At 62.7% G+C, this 24,566-nt stretch overlaps 3 protein-coding genes across 11 annotated transcripts; 2 read left to right on the top strand and 1 right to left on the bottom strand.

Annotated features, from left to right (window-relative positions):
- The first annotated feature begins 1,262 nt into the window (after positions 1-1,262).
- Positions 1,263-3,818, top strand: TMUB1 (transmembrane and ubiquitin like domain containing 1). The gene is made up of 3 exons (XM_055420332.2): positions 1,263-1,407; positions 2,324-2,742; positions 3,007-3,818. Exons 1-3 carry the CDS (start codon positions 1,294-1,296, stop codon positions 3,356-3,358), a joined length of 885 nt encoding a protein of 294 aa, XP_055276307.1. The 5' UTR covers positions 1,263-1,293; the 3' UTR covers positions 3,359-3,818.
- A 262-nt stretch (positions 3,819-4,080) lies between these two features.
- FASTK (Fas activated serine/threonine kinase) lies at positions 4,081-8,614 on the top strand. 9 transcript variants are annotated; one of them, XM_088834758.1, is made up of 11 exons: positions 4,081-4,292; positions 4,507-4,560; positions 5,103-5,528; positions 6,105-6,404; positions 6,519-6,658; positions 7,151-7,364; positions 7,467-7,626; positions 7,838-7,929; positions 8,013-8,127; positions 8,199-8,313; positions 8,405-8,614. In XM_088834758.1, exons 1-11 carry the CDS (start codon positions 4,211-4,213, stop codon positions 8,510-8,512), a joined length of 1,806 nt encoding a protein of 601 aa, XP_088690884.1. In that variant the 5' UTR covers positions 4,081-4,210; the 3' UTR covers positions 8,513-8,614. The 9 variants fall into 9 exon arrangements, with proteins under 9 accessions (XP_088690884.1, XP_088690885.1, XP_055277522.2 ...); XM_055421547.2 differs by having other exon boundaries at positions 4,083-4,292; positions 6,225-6,404; XM_088834759.1 differs by lacking the exon at positions 4,507-4,560 and having other exon boundaries at positions 4,082-4,292.
- A 103-nt stretch (positions 8,615-8,717) lies between these two features.
- On the bottom strand, positions 8,718-23,746 carry SLC4A2 (solute carrier family 4 member 2). Its single transcript, XM_055421545.2, has 23 exons — positions 23,561-23,746; positions 21,219-21,332; positions 19,330-19,501; positions 18,966-19,207; positions 18,757-18,875; positions 17,012-17,244; positions 16,775-16,917; positions 15,148-15,328; positions 13,752-13,887; positions 13,507-13,672; positions 13,255-13,369; positions 12,987-13,171; positions 12,657-12,882; positions 12,322-12,537; positions 12,077-12,225; positions 11,714-11,908; positions 10,938-11,192; positions 10,729-10,818; positions 10,366-10,532; positions 9,763-10,016; positions 9,480-9,649; positions 9,049-9,222; positions 8,718-8,947 (listed from the first exon to the last, which is right to left on the bottom strand). Exons 2-23 carry the CDS (start codon positions 21,267-21,269, stop codon positions 8,867-8,869), a joined length of 3,720 nt encoding a protein of 1,239 aa, XP_055277520.2. The 5' UTR covers positions 21,270-21,332; positions 23,561-23,746; the 3' UTR covers positions 8,718-8,866.
- Positions 23,747-24,566: the final 820 nt, after the last annotated feature.

The raw sequence follows: 24,566 nt of genomic DNA, 5'->3' as shown, positions 1-24,566 counted from the left end.
ACAAGGGCAGGGGTACAGTCTGATTCACCATTGTATTCCCAGAGTCTGACCCAGTGCCCAGCACATGGTATACATTTAATAAATACTTCTAGAATAAATGGATAAATGGGAAGGAACTAGAGATGTTATTAATAGTTCTGTATGTTGTAAGTCTAAACTGACAGTCCCAAGGCAACATTTGGAGTATTTGCTCCCGTAAGTAGGCATAGGCGATCAGGGCACCAGGGTACATTACTTTTAATCAAGACTGACCTACAAAGTCTGTGGCTATAGGAGTCCAAAGGAAGGAGGGAAAACCTATAGAAATTAACTTGGCTCAGGCCACACGAGGCTCAACATCGCCTGTACAGCAATACTCTAAGAATCCAATTTCTGAGCCCAAATTTGAGTGAAGGAAGCGTTCTAAGTGAATAAATATCTACCGTGTGACAGATCCCATATACAGTTTTCACACTTCTTTAATAAAACACCAAATTTCCTCCATTACAACTGTCTCCCGAGGTAAGTTTTAAGAACGAAGAAATTTAGGTTCATATAGATTCAATAACGCACTCAAGGTCATATAGTTGATAAGCACAGGATAAGGGGTCAGAATTTTTTGCCAGGTTCCAAAGTCCATGCTCCTCACACAGTCTTACAGGAGCCCAGTGGAGGAGGGGCCAGGTAAATAAGGCAGCCCCAAGCCCTCCAGAGGATGAGATGGCTGGATGGCATCACGGACTCAATGGACATGAGTTTGGGTAAATTCTGGGAGTTGGTGATGGACAGGGAGGCCTGGTGTGCTACAGTCCATGGGGTCTCAAAGAGTCGGACACGACTGAGCGACTGAACTGAACTGAACTGAAGCCTCCCATGGCCAGCCCTGAAGACCCATCTCCTCAGCCAGCCTTGGGGAGGGGGTGGGCAGCCCGTGGATACTGGGCTCTGGGCTGAAGAGTCAATGTGGAGGGTCCACTCTGACTTAAGAGTAGGCCGGCTTAGAGTCCACCTGCGCTCCCCAAAGACTGCATCACCAAACACGGGGGTGGGGCGGGGGTGATATGACAGGCTCAGACAGAAACCAGCTGACGTTGGTTTTTGATGTGATACACGTCCTGGCTGCCCGCGGGCGAGGGAGAGGATCCTGCTGCCCCCCACCGCGCCCCGAACCTCTGCGGGCTAGCACAACCTCAAAGCCGCCCCCGACAGCCCCTCAGCGATCTGTGGGCGCTGGGTGCAGGCGGCTGAGCCCTGCACGTGGGTCAGCAGCGCAGAGCGCTGGACTGCGCATCCTTCCAGACTACAAGACCCACAATGCTCCGGGCGGCGGCGGCGGGGAAGGAGGGGGTGCCGCCAGGTGTCTGCGACCTCGCCACCTCCCGCCCGGAAGTGCCCGAGGGTCCGCTATGGAGCTGGCGGAGCCGGGCGGTGAGTCCCTGCGCCTTGGCCGCACCACCCCGCTGCCCCAGCAGCTCGCCCGGCTGGCCCCGCCCCGGGATCTCCCGCGCCCGCCAGCCACTCGGGGTGTGGGGGCGGGCGGCGGGAAGATGCGAAGGGTGGTGGAGGATGGTGGAGGTGGGGAGGGCAAAGTCTCGGGTTCCCGGGCGAGATCAGGGGTCTTGCAGCTGGCTGGGTTTGGAGAGGCTTCCCAGGGGAGGCGTGGGGTCGGGACTCCTCGGGTGGGGTTTGAGTGGACCGGGGGGGGGGCCGAGTTGGGGTGGGGGGTAGGAGTGGGAACCCTTGGAGGTTCCATTTTTGCCAAAGGGAAGCAGTTTGACATTTGGCGTGGGGAAGCCTTGGGAAGCCGTCCTGTGCTGCGTAGGGGGTTGGCTGAATAGTAAAGCGGCGGTGTGCGTGTGTAGATGTGTATGTAGAGACCTTTTTTCTTCTCCCTTGGAGAAACTTTAGCGATGGAGCAGTCTTAATAGATAGGCTTTGCCGTGAAATACGCAAAGGAGTAGATAAACTTTGAGATGACCTAGACAGGAAGAATAGGTAAGCTTTGGGGTGGTTTGGTGGGGGCTGAATTTAGGGGAGAAGTTGCTTAGAATGTCAAAGCTCTGACTTCGGAATCGGGTTTGGGTGAATTGGGGAACTGCTTAAAGACCTGAAATTTAGGTTACAGAAAATTAGGACTTGTGATTTGGGGTTGGGAAGGGGTACGTGGGGCAAGTTTGGGGTGGCCAGGTGTCAGAACAGCGTATGTCCCAGGGTAGGGCTGGGATAACTGGGTGGAATGAGGACTGTGGGAGAGTTGTGGTGGGGTGGGGTCAGGGGCCCCCTGAAGTTCAGAGGGCTCTTGGCGGGTGAGCCAGCAGCTCATGGGTTCTTTGTGCCTCTCCAGCTCGGTAGCGTGGCGGGCAAGGCAGGTGCCATGGCCCTGATTGAAGGGGTAGGTGATGAGGTGACCATCCTTTTCTCGGTGCTTGCCTGCCTTCTGGTGCTGGCTCTTGCCTGGGTCTCAACGCACACTGCCGAGGGCGCCGATCCACTGCCCCAGCCGTCAGGGACCCCAACACCAATGCAGCCCAGCGAAGCCATGGCGGTCACAGACAGCATCAGAGGGGAAGCCCCAGGAGCTGAGACCCCCAGCCTGAGACATCGAGGTCAGGCGACACCACCAGAACCTGGTGTGGGGCTCGCAGCAACGCCGCCACCTCCGGACTCCCCCCAGGAGCCCCTGGTACTTCGGCTGAAATTCCTCAACGATTCCGAGCAGGTGGCCAGAGCTTGGCCCCACGACACCATTGGCTCCCTTAAAAGGTAAGCCGGGAGGATGACAGGAAGGAAGTGTTAGAGTGGGGCGGGGATGATCACAGTCCTAGAAGGGCCGGCAGAGATCTGGGAGATCCTTTCATAGATGAGGAAACTGAGGCCCCTAGTCACACACTGTATTGCGCCCCTGAAGCAGGAGGGCCCTCCGCACACACACCATGGAGGCCAGAGGTGAGGGTGGGAGAGTTGTTCTGGACCAGGGGCCAGGAGTGCCTGAGACCCACTCTATTACCCAGGTCCCTCTCTCCTCAGGACCCAGTTTCCCGGCCGGGAACAGCACGTGCGACTCATCTACCAAGGGCAGCTACTAGGAGACGATACCCAGACCCTGGGCAGCCTTCACCTCCCTCCCAACTGTGTCCTCCACTGCCACGTGTCCACACGGGTGGGTCCCCCCCACCCGCCCTGCCCGCCGGGGTCCGAGCCAGGCCCCTCCGGGCTGGAAGTAGGCAGCCTGCTGCTGCCCCTGCTCCTTCTGCTGCTTCTCCTGCTCTGGTACTGCCAGATCCAGTACCGGCCCTTCTTTCCCCTGACCGCCACTCTGGGTCTGGCCGGCTTCACCCTGCTCCTCAGCCTCCTGGCCTTTGCCATGTACCGCCCGTAGTGCCTCCGCGGGCTCTTGGCCACGCTGCCGGCCCCTCGGGACCTTGCTCGCCAGGACACGGTGGGAGCTGCTGTCTGCCCAGGCCCGACTCTCCGACCTGCCTCTTTCCGCTACCCTGGAGCCCAGCGCTACGCCGCAGAGCACTCCGGGGGTCGGCGGAGGCCCTTCCCTGTGAGCTTCATGGCTCTGGGCCACCTCCCGGGGCAGCTGGCCCTCAGCGCTCTCTGACAGTGGGCTACCCCGGGTCAGACAGCTGCTGTCGCTGCCTTGGCCCTGGACAGAGCGGGGCCACGCCTCTGGGTTCTTAGGGCTCAGGCTGAGGACCTGGGCACCTCTTAGTCCCGGATCGCTCCTTGGCTGGTTTGGGGACCCGAGGACTGGGAAGGGGCTGGAGAAGGGGAGTCGGGATGGGTGGAGGGGGCTTTCTGGAACATGTGCATATTAAACAACTGAAGTTTTCACTCTTGGCCTAGTGTCTGCGTGTGTGGGTCGCGGGGGAGGGGGGCTGCGGGGAGCTCTCCCCTACTGGGAGAAAAGGGGTGGGGCAGACGCTTCGCCCTGCCCTGCCCGCCCAGGCCAACCGCTGCCGACTCGCCCTCTGCACCCCAATCTCAGCCCCAGCCCTTTGGCCCCGCCCCGGCCCCGCCCCAGTCCTTTGGCCCCGCCCCGCCCCGGCTCCGCGCGCGCGCGCAGCTTCCCGGAAGCAGGGGGCGGGGCGCACGGCGCCCTGGCGCGCGGGGCCTGCCGGGAGCCACGTCTTTGCTGGCGGAGGACTTAGTTGGCGCGGCGATTGGCGTCTGGGCCCTGCGGTTCGGGGGCTGCCGGGAAGATGGAGGACTCGGTGGCCCCCTGATGAGGAGGCCGCGGGGGGAGCCCGGCTCCCGGGCCCCGAGACCGACTGAGGGAGCGACCTGCGCGGGGCCTGGGGAGTCATGTAGGGGTGGCGCCTGCGGGTCGGGCCGCGGGGAAGGGCGGTGGGAGTTGGTGTTGGCGACCGCGACCGCGGTCTCCTGGCATTCCCCCCGGGCCGCGGGTGGGGATGTGTGTGGGGGCCCCCCTGAGACTGCCGACTCCGCGCGGTAGCGCAGGCCGCGCCCGCGGGCTCCACGGGCGCCCTCCGAGGTGGGCCCTGCGTTCTCATTTCACAGGCGAGAAGGCTTGGGCAGGGAGACCGAAGCCACTTGTCCAAGGTCACGCAGCTGGTAAGTGGGAGCGCCCAGCATGGAACCCAGGACCGCGGAGCCCGCGCTCCACCCTCCGGTACCGCCGCCGCCTCCTGCGGGAGGGGGAGGTGGTCGGGGGTGGGGGGAGCGTATCTATGGGGCGAGCTGGGCTCCAGGCTGGGCGCGACCACTAACCAGATTCGGGACCTCGGGGCTTGCTTTAACCCCCTCGCCTCCCTGGGCCCTGGTCTCTCCACCTGTGAAATCGAGATAGTACCACCCCCTGCCTACCTCCTCACGGGCGTGTCAGAGGAGGATCAGAGGAGATGATGCATGTGGAATTGCTCTGTAAAAATTCCTCCGTGAGAACTCAAGGATTCCGATTGCTCTTGCAAAGGTGGGAAGGAGTCAGAGAGGGGCGGGTTGGGGAAGAGGACCAGAGCAGTCACAAAGAAGGGCGAAGAGAGTCCGGGTTGCTCTGACCCCAGGCTTCTCTGGATGGGGAGCGAGGTGAGCAATAGAGAATTGGTCTTTCTCCCCTTTGGAGAATACCTCACCCCCTTTTCTGGGCCACCCCTCAGGGTCTCCAGCACCCAACTCCATGCTTCGAGTCCTGCTCTCTGCCCAGGCCTCCAGTACTCGTCTGTCTGGCTTGCTGCTGCTCCCACCAGTACAGCCCTGCTGTCTGGGACCCAGCAAATGGGGAGACCACCAGCCTTCTGGAGGAGGCCCCCGGGGAGGCCCTGTGCAGGGGTTACAGCGGCTTCTGGAGCAGGCGAGGAGCCCTGGGGAGCTGCTGCGCTGGCTGGGGCAGAACCCCACCAAAGTGCGTGCCTACCACTACCCTGTGGCGCTTCGTCGTCTGAGCCAGCTCTTGGGGTCTCTGCCACGGCCCCCTCCAGTGGAGCAGGCCACGCTGCAGGACTTGAGTCAGCTCATCATCCGAAACTGCCCCTCCTTTGACATTCACACCATCCACGTGTGTCTGCATCTTGCAGCCTTACTGGGTGAGGACGGTGTCTAGGGCTGGGTGGGTGTTCATGGAAGGATAGAGAAACCGTAGCAGACCCACCTGAGATCACTGACAGAACCCACCTCAAGCTTTGCCAGGAATGGCACACTTGCTGAGTGATGCCACACTTGCTGCTGATCTGTGCTATCCACGACAGTCATCACAAGTCAAGCAGCATCGAGTCACAGCTTAGGTTAGGGTGCCACACCTTTTTTGTTGTTTACTCGCTAAGTCGTGTCTGGCTCTTCAGTGATCCCATGAACCATACCCCGCCAGGCTCCTCTGTCCATGGGATTCTCCAGGAGAGAATACTGGAGTGGGTTGCCATTTCCTTCTCTAGGGGATTTTCCGGACCCAGGAATCAAACCTGTGCATTGCCAGGAGGATTCTTTACCACTAAGCCAGAGATCTCTTCTAATACAGTGCCCTAGGGAGCCACTGCAATTTATCACCATTGGCAAGAGATGAGATCTTACAGCCTTCTTTGTAAAAGGCCTTCCCCACAGAAAGTTGTGATACCTTTATTCACGTGGTAGTTCCCATTTCTCTGGTGTTTCCGCGTGCTCTGTAGCAGACCTTCCAGCCCAGAAAACAGAGATGAGAAGGACTGAGGATTCACTAACTAAAACTGCAGGATTGCAGCAGAGCAGAGCACCTCCTTCCCTGCCTCCTTTGACCCTCTGCCTCTCAGGCTTCCCATCAGATGGGCCCCTGATGTGCGCCCTGGAGCAGGAGCGAAGGTTCCGCCTCCCTCCGAAGCCACCGCCCCCTCTGCCGCCTATCCTTCGAGGTGGTCAAAGGTTGGAAGCCGCTCTAAGCTGTCCCCATTTCCAGCGGCGTCCTCAGCAGCACCTCATTCGCAGCCTGGCAGGTGCCAGAGTGGGGGATAGTTGATGGGGGTGGGTGGGTTGGAGGCAGGCGGTATCTGCTGGAATCTCGCCCGGGTCTGGCCTGAGGGTCCAGCGTGATAAGCTGTTCTTCACAGAGGCCAGGCCCGAGGAACTGACTCCCCACGTGATGGTGCTCCTGGCCCAGCACTTGGCCCGCCACCGGTTGAGGGAGCCCCAGCTTCTGGAAGCCATTGCCCACTTCCTGGTGGTTCAGGAAGCCCAGCTCAATAGCAAGGTGGGATTGCCTCCCACCTTCCCAAGCTCCTCTCCTGGTGGTCCTGACACCCCAGCAGGCCTAGCCCCCCCCCCCGCCACATTGTCCACTTGATTGGCTGCTGCTTCATGCAGCAGACCACCTGCCTAGGGTCTCTGGCCTCTCCCCTGGGGTACCACCTTGGCTCACACCCACACTGGCTTGTCCACCTCCCCACCAGGAACACCTGGTTCTCTGCACTTCTCCAAACACCCTTAGCCACTGTCTTAGCTTGGTCGATCCCACTCCACCAAGTCTTCAGGGCCAGAACCCACAGCCATGTCTCTGCTTGGAGACTGACCACATAGGGCTTGAGCAGGGCTTAGGCTATTGAGCATCTGTGCTGCAGAGGGACTGTCCTGCCTTTCCAGTGACTGACGTTAAGTCAGCTTGTACTGCAAGTCTCCCTGAGGTTCAGCTTGTAAAGACCAGAGAACCTTCCCCCTGGGTGATGGGCTGCTCTTTGCCCCACAGGTGGTACAGAAGTTGGTCCTGCCCTTTGGGCGTCTGAACTACGTGCCTCTGGAGCAGCAGTTTATGCCCTGCCTTGAGAGGATCCTGGCTCGGGAAGCAGGGGTGGCCCCCCTGGCAACTGTCAACATCTTGATGTCACTGTGTCAGCTGCGGTGCCTGCCCTTCCGAGCCCTGCACTTTGTCTTTTCCCCTGGTTTCATCAACCATGTCAGTGGTGCGCAGACTGGGGGGGCTGGCTGTGTCCTGGAGGGCCAGGGGGCTGGGGAAAGGAGTGAGGGTCTGCACCCCACTAAGCCTTGTCCTGCTTTCCCCCCAGGCACCCCTCATGCCCTGATTGTGCGGCGCTACCTCTCCCTGCTAGACACGGCGGTGGAGCTGGAGCTCCCAGGATATCGGGGCGCCCGCCTTCCCCGAAGGCAGCAAGTGCCCATCTTCCCCCAGCCACTCATCACTGACCGCACCCGCTGCAAGTACAGGTGGGTGGGCAGCTGGGGGAATGGAGGGGCTGGCTGACGAGGAGCACCCTGGGTAGACAGGCCTGGGGGACCCTGAGCTGTCTATGCTGCTGTGCTGTGGGTCACCAGAAAGCTAAGCCCCGAAGGCCATTTCCCAGCCTGGTTGTGGAAGTAGGTGGGACCAAGCTAAGGGTGCCCTTGGGGGCCTTCTGACCCGGGTTCCTCTCCCCAGTCACAAGGACATAGTAGCAGAGGGGCTGCGCCAGCTGCTGGGGGAGGAGAAATACCGGCAGGACCTGACCGTGCCTCCAGGCTACAGCACAGGTGAGCTCCGGGTGGGCCGGTGAGCCCCCGGGAAGCAGAGCCTCCGCCGGAAGCCAGTGGCTCTTTCTCTCCCGGCCCCGCAGACTTCCTGCTGTGTGTCAGCAGCTGCGGCGCGGTGCTGCCCGTGAGAGCCCAGGACCCCTTCCTGCCGTACCCTCCCAGGCCCTGTCCTCGCGCCACCCGGGACCCGGCCCAAAGGTAAGGCGGGAGCCTGGGAGAGCCTCCCTGGGCCGCGCATAGCGCCTGAGCCGCAGTCCCTTCCTCTCCAGGGTGGTGCTGATGCTGCGGGAGCGCTGGCACTTCTGTCGGGACGGCCGGGTGCTGCTGGGCTCCCGAGCCCTGCGAGAGCGGCACCTGGGCCTGATGGGGTATCAGCTCCTGCCGGTGAGGCCCCGCCCCCGCCCCGCCCCCACCGGGACCTGGCGGCCAGCTCCCCAGCCCCCAGGGATGACAAACTCTGTCCTCTGCCCCGCAGCTACCCTTTGAAGAACTGGAATCCCAGAGAGGCCTGCCCCAGCTCAAGAGCTACCTGAGGCAGAAGCTCCAGGCCCTGGGCCTCCGCTGGGGACCTGAAGGGGGGTGAGGGATGCACACGGGCTCAGGATGGCCCCCTCGCCGGGGTGGACAATTTGCACTTTGCTTCCCTCTGCTTTGACTTGTCATTAAAGTCCCTTTCCTTCCCAAGCGCACGTTTTGTTTCTGGGACGGGTGGGCTGGGTTCCCCCACGTGTTTCCCGTTCACACCCAGCTGACACTGACACACACACACAGAGAAGACCAGGGATAGGTGGGGGCCAAAGCACTTTACTGCGGGGGAGGGAGGGGAAGGGCCTTAAATTATTCACTTAAATAAAAATGAGGGAGGAGGATGGGGAGAGCACTCCCCAGCCCCTGTTCCCTCTGTCTGTCCATCCTTGGCTGTCCGTTCAGGCAGCAGTTACACAGGCATGGGCATCTCGTTGTACTCGTCCACTCCCTCCCGCTCATCGAACACGGGTTCTGCCTCATTAGCATCCAGCTGTGGGCAAGAACAGTCAGGAAAGGGAGTGACCTCCCAGCAAGACTGTGGGGGTGGCAGGGGGAGGGCCGGGCGAGGCTGGGGAAGAGCGCAGGCCTTACGTATTTCATCTCCCGCTCGGTGAAGATGCGGGTCAGCACCACCATGCGGAGCGGCACCGTGAGGATGAGGATGAAGGGGAAGGCCAGGGAGGCCGCGGTGGACATGACGGCCCAGAGCACAGCCAGGCAGAGCAGCTGCAGGGCCGTGAACAGGTGCATACGCAGGGTCCGGACCTGGGGGCAGAGTGGCGCAGGGCGAGACAGGTGAGCCCGGTCCCCGGAGGGCCATCTGGGCCTGCCATGGCCAGAGGATGACGGTCCCTCTCCCCTCCGCAGGGGCAGGTGGAAGTGCCTGCCTGGGTGCTTACGGGAGCCAGGTCTGCACAGGCTGAATGGTGGCCCGCCAGAGTGGACAGATGTGGGCCGGAGGGTGACCCGCACAGACTGGGTTAGCGGGGAGAGGCGTGGGGCCCTGCCCAGCTGGGTCTCACCTTCTTGACGTAGGTGACGTCCGGGTGGTGTTTGGGTGGCATGAGCAGCAGGTGCAGCCGCTCATAGAACTGGATGCCGTTCAGGGAGGTCACACCCATGTACAGGAAAATCCCGAAGAGCACAGCCAGGGGGATCTGCCGGAGCAGATCCCCGATGACCAAGGAGAGGCCTGCGGGGCGAGGGGGAGTAACAGCTGGCCCCGGGGCGCTCCACCCCTCCACCCGCAGTGGCCACAACCACGAGACCCCTCTGGGAAGGCTGAGGGGGAAGAGGTGAACATACCCACGAGCAGGGCCACCAGCAGCCCCGTCACCCGCTGCTCCTTGACCTCTTGGATCTTGGGCTTGTCTCCAGGTGCCACCGCCTTGCTCATGACCGTGAGCGCGTTGGCATGAGTGACGGAGCGGACAGTGGCAGCGGCCAACCAGGGCAAGCCGAAGAGGGCACAGATGCCACCCATGGCCACGATGAGCAGCAGGTCCAGGTGGAAGCCAGAGCCCTTCTGAAGCATGCGCTCCTTCTTGGAGATGATCAGCCTGAGCGGGGATGGGCATGCCCTGAACCCCGGGCCCCCCGAGCCAGCTCAGCAGACAACTGGGTCTTTCCAGAGCGCCCAGGCAGTCACCTCCTTCTGTTTCTGGAACCTGGAGGTCCCTGCCCATCCCCTTCAAGACGAGGGTTCTATCATGGAGCTGAATCCTATCCCAGTGGCCATCCCCCAACCCCCTGGACAGCGCCCAACATGTACTGTGCCCATGCAGGCACATTTCAGTGGGATTTTCTGTTGTCTACAAACTTCAGCAGCCAGCCTGCCAGGGGTTCCAGCCCCTCCACGCAGCAGGTCGTCCCTGTCTGCACAGGGACCCCTCTGCCAGGACCACTCACGTAGTGATCTGTGTCTCCATGAAGATGAGGATGAAGACCAAGATGGCGGGCAGCAGGCTGGCAACCATCATCCACACGGGGAAGGCGCTCTTCTCCCCCAGGGGGTTGATGACCCAGCCCCGCTTCTCTGGGGCTGTCACTGAGAAGCCACTGGGCACGCTCAGCTTCTGCAGGGCAGAGGGTGGGGCCGGGGTGGGTGAACCTTGTTGGGTGGAGGAAGTGCCCTGAGCTGTACTGGGGTGGGGGGTGGACGCTGAGCGTGGACTGTTGGAGAGGCCTGGTGTCTGCCCGGTTGAGCAGCAGCTCTGGTCCTGGGGGCCTGGAGTCCAGCACCCCCTCACCGCTGCGTGCGCACCACTGTACCTGGGTGTAGGTGTCCTCAATACTGTAATCTACAAGCACCATGATGAGAATGGCGATGGGCACCCCGAAGTCCCCAATCACGCGCCGTACCTGTGGGCAAGCACCGCGCTCAGAGGCCCCACACTGCCATCCAGCCCGGGCTGCGAATCGCCCCCTTCCAGCCCCCGCCCGTGGGCTCTCGCCTCCCTTGGGCCTGCCAGCCCACACACCCGGCCGGGGAAGAACCGGCTGTTCTTGAATTTTCGCAGGAAGAAGGCGATGAAAAAGGTGCCGGCCATGAGAACCAGTGACAACAAGGCGGTGTTGGGCTGGCCCCGGGGCCCGCCCTGCCCAGGCGGCCTGGCTGAGCTCTCATTCCTTGGCCCCAGCGTGACTCCGGCCCCAGGCCACGTGGCGTTCTCGCCACTATCTGCCTTGGAGCTGTTGGAGACGGAACAGCCGTGGAGGGGGTGCTCCTGGAAGATCTGGAGAGAGAACGAAGGACTCCATATGCTTAACTGGCCAGAGGTCTGGGACTGAGCTATCTGCTGAGTTGGGACAGGCAGGCCCAGGGTGGTCAGCCTACCCTCAAGGAGCTTGTCCTGATTAAGAAAATGACCGAGGTGAACAGATAGGAGTGCAAGACCACTGGGGGTTGAGAGCGGGGCTGGTCTAACTAGGGAAGGCAGCTGGGACCGAGGCTCCAGAGAGGCCTGGAGGAGCAGCCAGCGGAGCGTGGCGAACCCTGGGGACACGTCTGATCCTGACCCAGACACAGACGTGAGAGCGTGTCTGTCAACTTGGGGGCCTTTCCCTCTGACTTTCTGGATCCTCTGCCACCTTATCAAAAACACAAGTCACCTTTGTTATTAAAACTATGTGAGTCTTTGAGACCAATCTGAAGTCCCGGTGTGTGTGTTGGCAACAGGCCTCACGCGTGGAGAACCCGGGGGCAAGGAGGCCCCCAGCTCCCTCGCGGGCCAGGTCCCACGGGGGCCCTACCCACCTTCACCAGCTTGTAGAAGGTCTCGTAGATGAAGATGAGCGAGATGAGGAAGGCAAAGATCTCCTGGGTGAAACGGGAGACGAAGCGCACCAGGAAGCTGCCCTCCAGGGCCACCATGAGCAGGGCCAGCAGCACCAGCCAGAAGCCGATCCACACGCGGCCCACCAGGTACTCCAGGTTGTTGCTGCTGCAGAACTGAGGCGGGCAGGGCAAGGGGGTGGGTGGAGTCAGGCTCAGAGCCTGGGGGCTCCGGAGGAGTGCGGGAGGGTTGGGGGGGTTGTGGGGCGGGGAGTGTCCGGGGGACGGGGAGCGGGAGCTGAGCCGGGCAGGAGGAACCAGCGCCAACAGCCTGTGGCCACTCACCGAGAAGAAGGCCTCCTCGAAGACCAGCAGGGGCCCCGAGAAGCCGATCACCAGCAATGGCTGGGCCCCCAGCAGGCAGAAGAGCACGCCCTGGATGGCCGTGGACATGATGAGCTCCGACACCCCGATCAGGTCGTGTGTCTTCTCCCCTAGGGCAGCAGGAGCCTGCTCAGGGGCTGGTGGCAGGGCGGAGGGTGGGGGGAGCCATGCCCTCCCTGCTCCACCCTGGCTAAGACCCTCCTTACCCAGCAGCCCTCCGAAGGTGATGGCGGGAGACAGTGCCGCGAAGTAGATGAAGATGACGGCGGCCAGGCACTGGGGGTCCAGCGCGTCCCGGAAGTCGCTCAGGTAGTGGGGGTAGCGGCGCCGCACGTCTCGGATCAGCCCCCCGAAAGGCCGGCCCGTCCGCCGCAGGGGATCGTCTTCCACCGCACCAGCCACCTCTACCATCTGCAGGAGCGCTGCAGCCCGGGGCCTGCATCAGGGCGCCCGTCCCTGCCCTCGCCCGCCCGCCTTCCTAATGCCCCAGCCCAACCCGGGCTGCCCCGACCCAGCCCCCTGGCTCGTACTGGCCCCGTACCCTTATCTTGAGCAGACTTGGGCTCCAGCCCGGCCCCTGGGGGCAAGAGCCGGCCCTGCTCCTCCCGCTTCTTGAGCATCTGGCGCTGGAAGTGAGCGACGGAGCGCAGCAGCTCCTCTCCCTGCACCTCAGAGGGCGGCAGCACCACGCTGCAGTCCAGGAAGGCGTTGATGGCCGTCAGCAGGTCCTCCCGCTCGTCCGCCAGGTAGGCCGCCTCGTGGAATTGCTGCCGGAGCAAGACCGAGGCGAGTGAGGACACGGGATGCGGGGCCGGGGCCCGGGAGCCGGGCTGGGCGCCGGGGGCGGGGGTGGCGTTCTGGAGCGGCTGACCTTGTCGGACATGAGGGTGGAGATGGAGCGGCCGATCTCGTGGTAGTCCATGTTGGCGCTGCTCGGGCCCAGCAGCAAGAAGAGGAAACGCACGGGCACGGGCACCTCCAGCACTGCGTCTAGCTCCACTGCCTCCCGCAGCCGCACGAAGGCCATGGTGGGGCGGGCCAGGAACTCCACGCAGCCTGTGGGGGTGTGGCCGTCATGGGTAAGAGCCCAGCCTGGGTGGTCACCCCCCAACCCCGTCCCCATTCCTCGCCCTGCGTACCCACGAGGACCACCGTGGCCTCAGCATTCTCAGGGATCTTCTCCAGCAGCTTCAGTTCATGCTTGGACTTGGAGCGAGTGATGCCAGCCGGAGGAGCCGGAGGGGGCGGCTCGCGCTGGGGAGGCGGGAGGCCGGGGCTCAGCTGGGCCGCCCTGCCCCTGCCCATCCGCGCCCCGGCCCCGCTGGCTCATGGTCCTGCAGCCACTGGGGTGGCCAGACCTCACCCTGGCGGGGCCGCCTTCTCCCCCTCACCTCTCGCTCCACCTCCAGCCGGGTCTCAGGAACGCCTCCTATGAGGGGCTCGGTGACGTGGGGGTCGCTCTCGGCACCCTGGCCGTGGTGATGCCCCAGCAGGGAGCCCAGGGAGCCGGCTGAGATGTTGCGGGGGAAGGAGAAGTCCTTCTCGTCACTCGGGTGGCTGCGGGGTGGCAGGCAGGGAGGTGAGGCGGGCTGGCGGCCGGGGCTGGGCAGGCAGGGTGTGGCGCGCAGGGCCTCACCTGTGTTTCAGCAGCAGAGCCCGCAGCACGTTGGCTCTGTCCTCGGCCTTGATCTGGTCCGAGATGACCATCTGCTCCACCACCTGGTGGGCCACGCCAGGCAGGGTCTGCTGATCCAGGTCCAAGAGCACAGCCCCTGAAACGAGGATGACACAGAGGGGCCTCGTCCCCAGCCAAGCAACGGGGGGCTGGGCTGGGAATGAGGGGACAGCCAGGGAGGCACCGCCCAGCCCTGAAACTGGTAAGCGGGGCCCAGCTCGGCCCAAGGCCCTAGTCCCCAAGCCCTCTCTCCCTGCAGGAATGTTGTGAGGCTCAGCAAAGGCCAGGAGACCCCAGCTCTCAGAGAGGCCACCTGGCTAGACCTTGCCCAGACACCCCTACTGGGAAGCACACAGCAGGAAGTGTCCCAGGCCACCCACGTGGGCTGGACTGCCCTTCGCTGCCAGGAACTTCCTCCGGACCGAGCTGCCGCCTCTGCCGTCCACTTGAGGGCCCAATTCTTCCCTCTAGAGCACGACCCAGCTGGTCGTGGCAGCCCCGGAGTCATCTGAAGAGTCCCCCCCAACCCTGGACTCCTCAGTGTCCCCAAGTCCACCCAGCCTGTCACTGCTCGGAACTGCCATTTCCTGGAGAGACGAAGGTCCCCTCAAAAGTCACCAGGTCATTTTCCCGTCAAGGTCAACTCACGGGGACACGGAACAAACAGAACCAAAGGCCCCCCGAGCAGCCAAAAGCGAGACGGCACAGCCTGGTGATCAAGCCCTGTGCTCTGGCACCTCACGCAAAGCCCTCAAGCCTCACTCAGAACCTAGTAACTCGTAGCTGGGAAACAGTACTGACAGCAGGTTTCTGAGTCCTTGGCCACTGACAGCAAGTGGGAGCGGTTCCCCACCAGGAAGGAGGAAACAAACCAAGAGCAGAACATCAGACGCTGAACACCTGTGCTCATGCAGCAAAGGCCACACCTCCCTACAGGTTAGCCCACACTGCCAGGAGCCCACATCACCCTACAGGTTAGGTCACACTGCCCAGAACCTCTAGGATCTCAGAAAGCATTCCACCAAAACCGTTTAACAACACTGCAGCATCCAAAACATACCAGCTTCAGTTTATCTGAAAATATCACTTAGAGAAGCTGCTTGCTGAAGATGCCAGACCAGAGAAGAGGGTAAGGCCTGCCCTGCAGTCACCCAACGACAGAGCCCGAGGAACGGCAGGCCTTGTGAGAGGTGACGTCATGACAAGAGATGTTCCCTCCTGGGCTCTGATGACATTACACACCCTGTTGCTCAAGACAAACGTGTGGGACCATTTGGTCCTCAGAGAACGGGCTCAGGAAAAGGCAATTCCCGGGGCGAGGATGGGCGGGCTGGGGGTGTTGGGGAGCACGCATTACCGTGGGCCAGGGTCCGGCGCAGCTCCAGGAGGCTGCGGAATGACAGGGAGGCCACATGGGGCTTCCCCCAGCGCTCTGTCTCCTCCTCCACGTCCTCCTCGAATTTGATCCAGCGCGCTGTCTCCCGCCACTGAGGCTCCTGGTTTTTGTCCAGCAGCAGCTCGTTCAGCTCCACAAACACCTTGGGGGCACAGGAGAAGGCGTGGTGGGATGGAGGCTGTGACCCCGGAGGGCACAGGGCGCAGGCCCAGAGCCCAGGCGAGTTACTGATCCACCTACGGCTCTCCCTCATCTGTGAAATAGGAGTGATGCCACCCACCTCAATAAGCCTGTAGTGGGCCGAGAAGGACCCACTTACTGTACGGCACAAAGAGCTAAGTACTCAATAGTCTGTAATAACCTATAAGGGAAAAGAATCTGAAAACACAGGTACGTATACGTATGTATCACTGAACCACTTTTCCATACACCTGAAACCAGCACCACATTGTAAACTGACTATACTTTTAAAAAATGGGGGGCATAGTGGGAAATAAAAGAAAAAGTGCACAGAACACTGAGCATGGTACATGATTCAGAGGAAATGTTTGATGAACGGTCACTAAACACACACACAGGAACTTGGCAGGATGCATTTCTAGAACTGGCAAACCTGAAGAATGACACAGTGGTCACTTCTGAGGGTGCTGACTAGGCAGAGGCCTGAAGGAACTTTCTGGGTGTGGGGATATCCTGTATTGAGGTAGGCTTGGCTAGGGTTTACAGATGCAAAGCATCATGGAGCTGTACACTTAACCTGAGTGTGGTTTTACTGTGTTTGACTGCAATCAAAAGGTTACCCCCAAAAACCCACTGGCAGGGTTAGGGCTCAAGACCAGAGAGCTGGAATCTTAGATCACTAAGTATCGGGCTTCCCTTGTGGCTCAGCTGGTAAAGAATCTGCCCGCAATGCGGGAGACCTGGGTTCAATCCCTGGGTTGGGAAGATTCTCTGGAGAAGGAAACGGCTTCCCACTCCAGTATTCTAGCCTGGAGAATTCCATGGACTGTATAGTTCATGGGGTCACAGAGTCAGACACGACTGAGTGACTTTCACTTAGTACCTGAGTGGCCTTGGTCAGTCACTGTCCCTGTCACCCTGACAGGGTGTGGGAGGACTCGAGTCGGGGGGTGACCGGACTCTGAGACATGAAGCGCGCTGCTGCATGAACCCACCCTCAGACACCTCACTGCCAGCTGCCAGAAAATGGCCATGAGAGAAACTGACGTGTCTAAGATGTGGACCAGAACTGTTAACAGCCACACCAGCAACAGCAGCTCAGTAACACGGTAATAACGGTTTGGGGACAGATGGCTACTGGACTTGACCATAGTGAACGTTCTGTAACGTTGTTTAAATGTTGATTGGTTATATGGGGCACCTGAGGCTAATATAATATCGTGTTATCAACTATATGTCAATTAAAAATCAACACTGTTGAAGACTGCATTCTTGTGCAGTGTGCAACCTTGAAAACCATACATGGCCACCCCGGGGCTCGAGATCACCACTGGTCTGAGAAGCGGTGGGGGCTGTGGAGAGCAGATGAACAGGGAGATGATGGAAGACCACGGAGCGGCGAACTCACCTCATGGGGCTTGTGGGGGGCCCGGGGCCGGGCCCGAGGTGTGGGGCCAGGCTCTCGCCCTTCCCGGCCACTCTGCGCAGACGCCTTGGCGTTCTTCCGCACCAAGTGTCGCCGTACGCCAGGAACGTCCTCAAACCGGTGACCTGCGGTGGTGGGGGGGACAGGGTCAAAGGTCCCTTTCTCTTACCCCCCACCCCCACCTCACCAGCTCCGGGCTCGCCCAGGCCCGGCACACACTCTTCATGAGGTCCAGGTCAGCCGTGGCCAGCGTCTGCGCCTCGCTCTCGTCCGTGGGGACCCGGGGCAGCAGCGCCTGCTCAGCCCCCGTCATGCTTCCGATGCGTCTCCTCTCCTGCAGGTTGTAGCTGCGGTGCCCGGGCTGCGCCTTGGTCAGGAGGCGCCCGGATGCACCCCCGTCATCGCCTCCCGCTGTGCCGCTGGCCACGGCCACCACCTCCTCCACCTGGGCCCTGCACAGACAGGGCGGCTGTGAGCGAGCCGGGGAAGGCTGGCCCCTCCCGCTCAGGCAGGGGCCACACAGGAGGCCCCCGGGAAAGGGGACCCCCGCCAGCCCCAGTCCCGCCTTCCTCCCCACACGCCTCCGTAGGTGGGGATGTGGAAGCACAACAAAGGTTCTGGAAGCAAAGGGTGGCGTTTAAACCCAGCTCCTTCCTTCCCAGCAATCCCCTAAGCTGCCCGGGACGAAAACTCAAGCCGCCAAAGGGGGAGGAGGAGGCCAACTTCCCCGGGGCCTGGGGCAGGCCAGTGACATCGGAAAAGTGCCCAGGGTGGGACCCCTAGCAATGGACTCGGGGCTCACAGGGGCCTGTGTTTCTAATCGAATGGAGTAAAGGACGTGGAAATGGGCCTTTGGAGCGGGAGACGCCTGCCCCCACCCCACAGCTGTGAGGAGGCTATGAGTGCCTATCCCTTATGTATTCTGACTTCTGCTCTTAGCTCCCAAGCTGGGGCGGGGGGTGTTTCCTTTCTCCCCACCTCCCCAAGAGGGCCCTGTCCCCGCCACACCTTCCTACACCATTCCCCCGGAGACCAGCACCCCCACGGCTCCTAGCCCCTGCCCCGTGCCCATGACCAGCGCCCCCTGAGCCAGGCTCTCTCCGCCTGCACCCACCTTCCATACCTGAGGTTCTGTTCACACTCCTGCCTGCAAATCTGACTCCCTTGTCCGACGCCGCGCTCTCTCTTGGGCTCCCCTGCCTCCTGGCCGTCTGGCGGCCCGCAGCCCTGCGACCCCGGTGCAGATGGCCGAGGTAGACCTGGCTCCATCCACACAGCCTGTCTCCCCAGCGAGTCTGTGCCGCCCTGGAGGGGCAACTTGCCCTTCACTTCCCCCCGCCCCTTCACACTGCCTGGCACCCGGAAAACAACAGGGAGGCGATAGTAGTGACCTTGAGACTGTGTTCAAAGTGGTTTCTTCCAGTAAGCCTTCCCTGGCTGACGTCCCCAAACTCCACAATCACCTGTTGGTACTGACGCTCCGCCTGAACCCAGTCGTCTGGTGCAGTAACTTGCGCTGATCGCCACTTCACGAGACCACAGCCAGGGCGGACTGGCAGCTCCCCAAAAGCAAGAGGGGGGCCTCCTATTCCTCTCACCCTCTTGGGGTCCCAAGGGGTGTAAGGAGGTCACCTGTCCAGTCCCTGACCTGTGTTTGGCATTGCTCCCCTGAAGCCATGGGCGGGGGTGGGTGGCCGGCATGGGAGGCGGCAGCTAAACCATATTTAAAACTTTTGTTCACACCACCCTTCAACCCCTACTATCGCCTTGTGGGAAAAGTCCTATTAATCTTGGTTTATAGATGGGCAAACGGACTCAGAGACACTGTTTCTTGTCCAGAGTCAAATGCTAGCGGCATGACTGGGTTTGAACTCCAACCTGAGGCTCTCAGGGCCCCTGCTTTGTCTCCCCACCCCACCTGACTGACGCCGGCATGGGGGGGGTCTCTGTGTGGGGACCCTTACCCAGTCTGGGCCGCTTTGGTGGCCCGGGGAGCTGCCTCCTGGTGGGGCTGCGGTGGAGGCGGAGAGGGACTGGTGGTTTCTGCCTTCCGGTCTGCACCTTCATCCTCCTGGAGGAAGAACTAGAACAGGGACCCCGTGTGAGCAGGGGAGGCCGGGCCAGAGATCCTGCAGATGCCCCCCCAGCCCCTGGGGAGCCCTGCTCCGCTCACCTGCACGGAAGAGGGTGTGGAGGCAGGCGACGGCTGGCTGAGCGCCCGGGGCCCCTCGGCCTCACTGGCCTCATCCTCCTCTTCCTCGCCCTCCTCGATGGTGGGGGTCTCCCCGGTTGGGGAGGCTCCGGGGCGCCTGCGCGGCTTCCGTCCTGGGCCCTGGGGTGTCTTTCGGCGCCGGGTGTCGGGAGGCAGGTGGGTGGACAGCGGGTGGTGGATGTGATGGGAGGACTGGCGGTGGTCTGCAGGGACAGGTGCATGGGCTGCTGATGGGCCCAGCTTCCCCCTCTCCAGCTGGATGGCCCCCAGCTTCTCCCTGCTCCCAGGCCGCCAGCCCCCCACTCGCCTCCCCCACCCCCCTCACATTCAAAGTCTTCCTCCCCATAGCTGCGGCCGAGCTCCTCCCCTCCTCGGGACCCCGCCTCCTGAAGGATCTCCTCGAACCGCTCCACGCCCAGGGTGCGGTGGAGTTCATCCTCCTCTTGCTCGGCTGCAAAGCCGGGTGCCGTCACGGGGCCCAGGCTCTCAGGCTCTGGCTGCGAGGAAGAAGGGGCAGTGAGGACTCTCGGGGCATGGGGCGGGGGGGGGGGGTGTCCCAGTACACCCCCTGCCTGCCTAGTGACAGAAATCCAGTACCTGCCCCCCAGCTGCCCAGGCACCCCAAAAGCCAGGGACTCAGCACCCTATCCCCGGCAGCCTGCTCTGTCCCCCACTGGGGTCCTGGGCCATCAGCACCCTGGCTGGGCCCATTCCTGCTGGTTCTGGGGCAGGTGGGATGTGTTGGCCCTGGAGGCCTCCGCAGAAGTCCTGTGTCCATCCCAGAGGTCAAGGTCGGGGGTGTGACCTTGGCCGTTCCCACGGCTGACGCTGATGGTCGTGAATGCGACCCCCACCTGTCCCACTGAGCCTGAGAACTAACTTCTCAGTGGTGGGGGTGTCTGAGCTAACCGACTGGCTCAGTCTGAGTCAACTGGGAGCCCACCGGAGGGAGCCAGAGCCCTGGGCCGTGGCCCCGCCCCACCCTGCTCCCCCCACACCTGAGTCATTCTGCGGGAGCCCAGGACTGTGGTGGCACTTTGGAGAGCTCGGCAGCCACCACTCTGCAGCTTTGGTCCAGCGCTCCCCTGACCCCCACCCACTGCCGGCTGGTCTCAGCTCCAGGCACCACCAAATATTTGCTCAAGCGAGAGCTTCTGGACTTGAAGGGCATCGAGATCTCCAAGGGCAGGGGTACCCGAGCAAGAAAGAGCAGAGAGAGGTGGACTGGGAAGGAGGGCGGGCCTTGCAGAGCCTAAGAGGTGGGGTCAGGAGCCACTGGGGTGGGGGGACACACTGGATACTAGAGGCCGGGACCAGGAGCTTGCCCCCCCAACCCTGGTCAGCCCATCTCTGCCACTCAAGCCAGGCTTCCCCCCCAACTACCCCCAGGCATGGGGCCCCACTCTCACCAGAAAGAGCACGGGGAGGAAGGCGGCAGAGCGGGAGCCAGCAACAGAAGGGGGCTAGCCCGGGGCGGGGGGAGGAGGGCGGAGAGCCCCTCGCACCTGAGGCCGCAGGAGGAAGTCCATGGCTGCGGGCTGAGGCGAACTTGGGGCGGAGGGGGAGGGGACCGGCCGGCACCTCGCCCCGGTCACGTGCCCCCGTGGGCCCAAGTGACCAATGACGCGCGGATGATGCCGGCACTGGGGTTAATCATTACCCTTCCCAGGAACACTGGGAGGGGGGCACGTGGGGTGGCAGCCACGTGGGGGCCGGGAGGGGCCGGGCCTGGGTGGCACGTGGGGCCAGGGGGCGGGGCGATCTGCCCAGAAGCCCGGTGCAGCAGGCCCGGCAGGCGCAGCCTCCGAGACCCAGGGCGGGGGAGGGGGCTGTGGCCGGTTAGAGACCCAGGATTCCCAAAGTTCCTCTCCTGCTGAGGAGGATAAACAGCCTCCCAGGGCTTCAGGGAACAGAGCCGCAGGGCCCTCCCCAGGGCTGGAAGCTGTCTGACGGCCACCACCAGTACCTGTCCCAGACCCGGTGGCCCACGCAAGGCCCGGAGAGGCATGGCAGTGCCCTTCCCAAGTCCATCCAGGCTCCCCTCTAGGGCCTCTTCACATGCGCACACGCACACACACTCACACCCCTGTTTGACACAGACCCTCACCCTTGGCCAGAGCCCCAGCGGCAGCCTCTTCACTCACACACAGACAGCCTCACCCTTGGCCACAGCCCCAGAGATGGTGGTGCACAGGAGCAGTGGGCAATACTCACCGTGCGGAAGGAATCCGCGCCCGACGCGGGGCGCCGGGGGCCGCTGCTCATGGCCAAATCTTAGCCCTTCTCGCTGTAGCTGCGGCTTTCAGGGAGACAAGGTGGCGGCATAACCTGGGGGAGGGCACCGATCACCAGGTGAGAGAGGTCCCAGGCCAGCGGGGGCACCCCCACATCGCACAGTTCCCCCACCCCAAACCAGTCCAGGGGAGGGCAGGGCCCCGAGGCCCTGCAGAAGTCACGGGGGGCGGGGGTGTCTCCTGCTTGCACAGGATCCTCCCGGGCTCCCAAGGGCCTTGGCGCCTGACTCTGGGAGGGTGGAGGGGGGAGCAGAGAAAGTTCTAAAAAGAAAAGAGAGGAACAAAGAGACGAAAGGAGGATGGAGGCCCAGCAGGCCCAGGGACTGAGCGGTGGCAGGGGAAGAGAGCAGAGGATGGGAGACCCCCGGGGCGGGGGAGCAGGAAGGCGTCAGGCCCAGACCTGGAGAGACGGCAGCAGAGATCAGCGTGGGGAGATAGAAGAAGAGGGAGGACAGGCCGAGCCAGCAGTACAGTGGGAGCGGAGGGGGCTGAGACGGGAGAGGGGTGTACCCGGAGGGGTGAGACCCAGAGCCGGGCTGGGGCAAGGTGGGAGGAAGGAAGGCAGACAGAGCCCTGGAGTGGGCCCAGAGCAAAGGGGGGCTGCTGTCCTGTGCCCCTCTCTTCCAAAAAAAAAAAAACCCAGCCCCGAAGTGGGGGAGGAGGAGGCTCCCGGGGGAGGGGTGGGAGCCCAGCTCCACTGTGGCAGTGGGAGGGCGGCTGGGCCGGCGGCACTGGCCGGGCAGCACTTTATACTGGGGGAGGGGCACGTGATGCTGGGGAGGAGGGGGGCACAGAAACCCCAAAGTTCTGTCCTCAGGGGCAGTCTCAATGCTTCCCCTCCCCAAGCCCACGGCCAGGAAAATCTGAGCGCCCGGGCTGACGCCCTCCTGACTGTGACTGTAGGGGCGCCAGGGGAGGACGCTGGGCACGGAAGAAGGCCAGCAGAAGGGCTGCGGTTAGGGAATCTGACCAGTGCAAACTGGGGGGGACCCGTTCCTACTGGGGGGGCTGCTCTGTGATGGCAAGAGAACTGAGCTCCCCGTGTGTCGCTGGTGGGGGGTGTTGTCAGGGTTACCGGATTTAGGGCCAACTCAGGGATGACACAGGTCAGTGTAGGGTCAAACAATATAAGTCTGGGGGTTGGTCCGGGGTGGGGAGCCTGGAGCCACACATGTCCCTAGAGGGGCATTCCAGCTCAGCTGAGCGCTCTCTTCAGCTCCCCGCTTAGCAGGCTCTGCGCCAGGGAAAGTCTGCTGTATGGGCGCCGGGCACTGGAGGAGGCGACCCGGTCTGGGAGGGAGTGCCCGGCACCTGCCGGTGCCCCGCTCCCACCTCCAGACTGGGCTCTCGGTGTGCTCCTCCGTCCTCCCCCGCCCTCCTCCCTCTACCTCCCCCCACCCCCACCGCGCCGTCCCCAGAACACAAAGCCGCCTCTGTCCAGAGCATCGGTGTCGATAATCCGGGGTGGGGGCACATTCCAGGGACCAGCCCCGACCGGCCCGGAGGATTAGCACTCCGGACCCCCACATGGGCATTAATCACCACCACCGCCCCCCCACAAGTGGACTCACGCATTCCACCGCTCTCCTGACGCGGGGCTGGCGGGAGTGGGGAGCTCAGGGAGGAGGAGAAAGTGGACCGTGGAGTGCAGGTCGGCGCCGCGCCCCCACACCCAGCACAGAGCTCCCCACCCGGACCATCCAGCGCCCCCCCACCCCCGCCAGGAGTTGGGTCGCACTCTCCCGGGCTCGTCTTTCCCATCCCCACCCGGCTGCTCCCGCTCCGGCCTGACCCCTTGTCCCGAACTGACCCGCCACCCCCATTCCTGGCTCCGCCTCCCGAGCCCGAGATTGGGGGGCAGAGGCTGAGGCTCGGGGCAACTCTTAGGCAGGGGCGCCCTGGACGGGCCTTGAGGCTAGAGTAGGGGGTGGCACGGGAAGGGTGTCGTCTGGAGTACCGCCCGGGTTCGGGAGGGCCGGCGGCGCACCCCAGAGAGTACCCCCTCCCGGTGGCAGGGGGCGCGGCACCCTCGCTTTAGGGAACTCGAAGAAGCGGACTCTAGACCCCGCTGCAGACCCGCAATCACTCCGCTCGCCTCCCCATCCTTCTCCCCCAAAAGCTCGCGTCCCCGCGCCCCAGTCTCCGCCCTTTCCTGCACTTCCACTCCCTCCCCGCTCCGAGTGCCGAGTTCCCCCCTTTCCTTCCCCCTCCCTTCCTCCCTCCGCGGCCCCGGCCCTCCCCCGCCGCCACCTCCCAGCTTACCCGCTTCCTCTGGACCTGGCGCTCCAGGGGTCTCGGGGTCTCTCTCCCCGCCGGCTCTGGAGCCCTCGCGCGCTCCCGACGGCTTCCCCCGGGCCCACCTCGGGGCGCGCCCCCCGCCGCTCCCAACTTCTCCCAACTCAACTTTCCCCCGCGTCGCGGGCAGGCCAGCCCCCTACGTGCGCGCGCCCCGGCGCGCCGTGCGCGGCCCCGGCGCGGCGGGCCTGGAGGCGGGGAGCGGGGCCGAGACCCAGGGGGCGGAGGCGCGCGGCCAAGCACGCGCTGCGCCGGGATCCCAGAGCCGAGGCCGCCGCCCCCGGCTTGACCCTCCGCGCGGCGCAAGGCGGCCGCCCAGCGCTTCCCCGCAACGAGCTCGGGTGCCTGGAGACGCCGTCTCCTGGCTTCATTTGGCTCCTCTGGGCGGTAAAGGAAGCCCGCCTCATCCTAGGGATCCCAGACAGGAAAAAAAAAAGAGGCACCAAGCTATCAGGCAATTCGGAGGAAATTGAAATATCAATGCATCGGGGGTCGAGTCTCTGCGCCCGCAGGCAGCCCCAGCCTTCCACCCCTAGTTGTCCCCAGTGCCTCCAAGAATGCCCCTATCTTTGCCAGGAGGAAGGGGGTGGGGTCGAAGAGCGGTGATGGCGGCGCGGGGTGGATACCCATTACTCTGCTGAGTTAAGTCTTTCCGAACCGGGGGACTTATGCCTCAGAGAGATTCCCTGCCGTGCCCTCCCTTTTCGAACCCTATTCATAGTCAAAAACTGTCATTTAAAGATCTGTTTCTTGTTTTCGCAAATTATAAATTCTTCCAGATAAGCTATTTTATGTTTTGCTTCTGAGTCTGCCACCGAGGGAAGGGCAGCATTGTGTACGCAGAAAACGTTCAGACATAAACGAGTTAATTAACAAACTGTTTAAGCCCGAACGTCTGTTCCGGCGGCGCCGAGGAGTGCTGTTTGAGGGCAGTTTTCATCCAGTTCACAGCCCTCAAGAATGCAATCATGAG

This window comes from Moschus berezovskii, chromosome 3 (assembly GCF_049115385.1).
Source record: "Moschus berezovskii isolate FMDL1 chromosome 3, NW_MosBer_1.0, whole genome shotgun sequence".
NCBI lineage: Eukaryota > Metazoa > Chordata > Mammalia > Artiodactyla > Moschidae > Moschus > Moschus berezovskii.
This window is presented reverse-complemented; position numbering and strand designations above follow the sequence as displayed.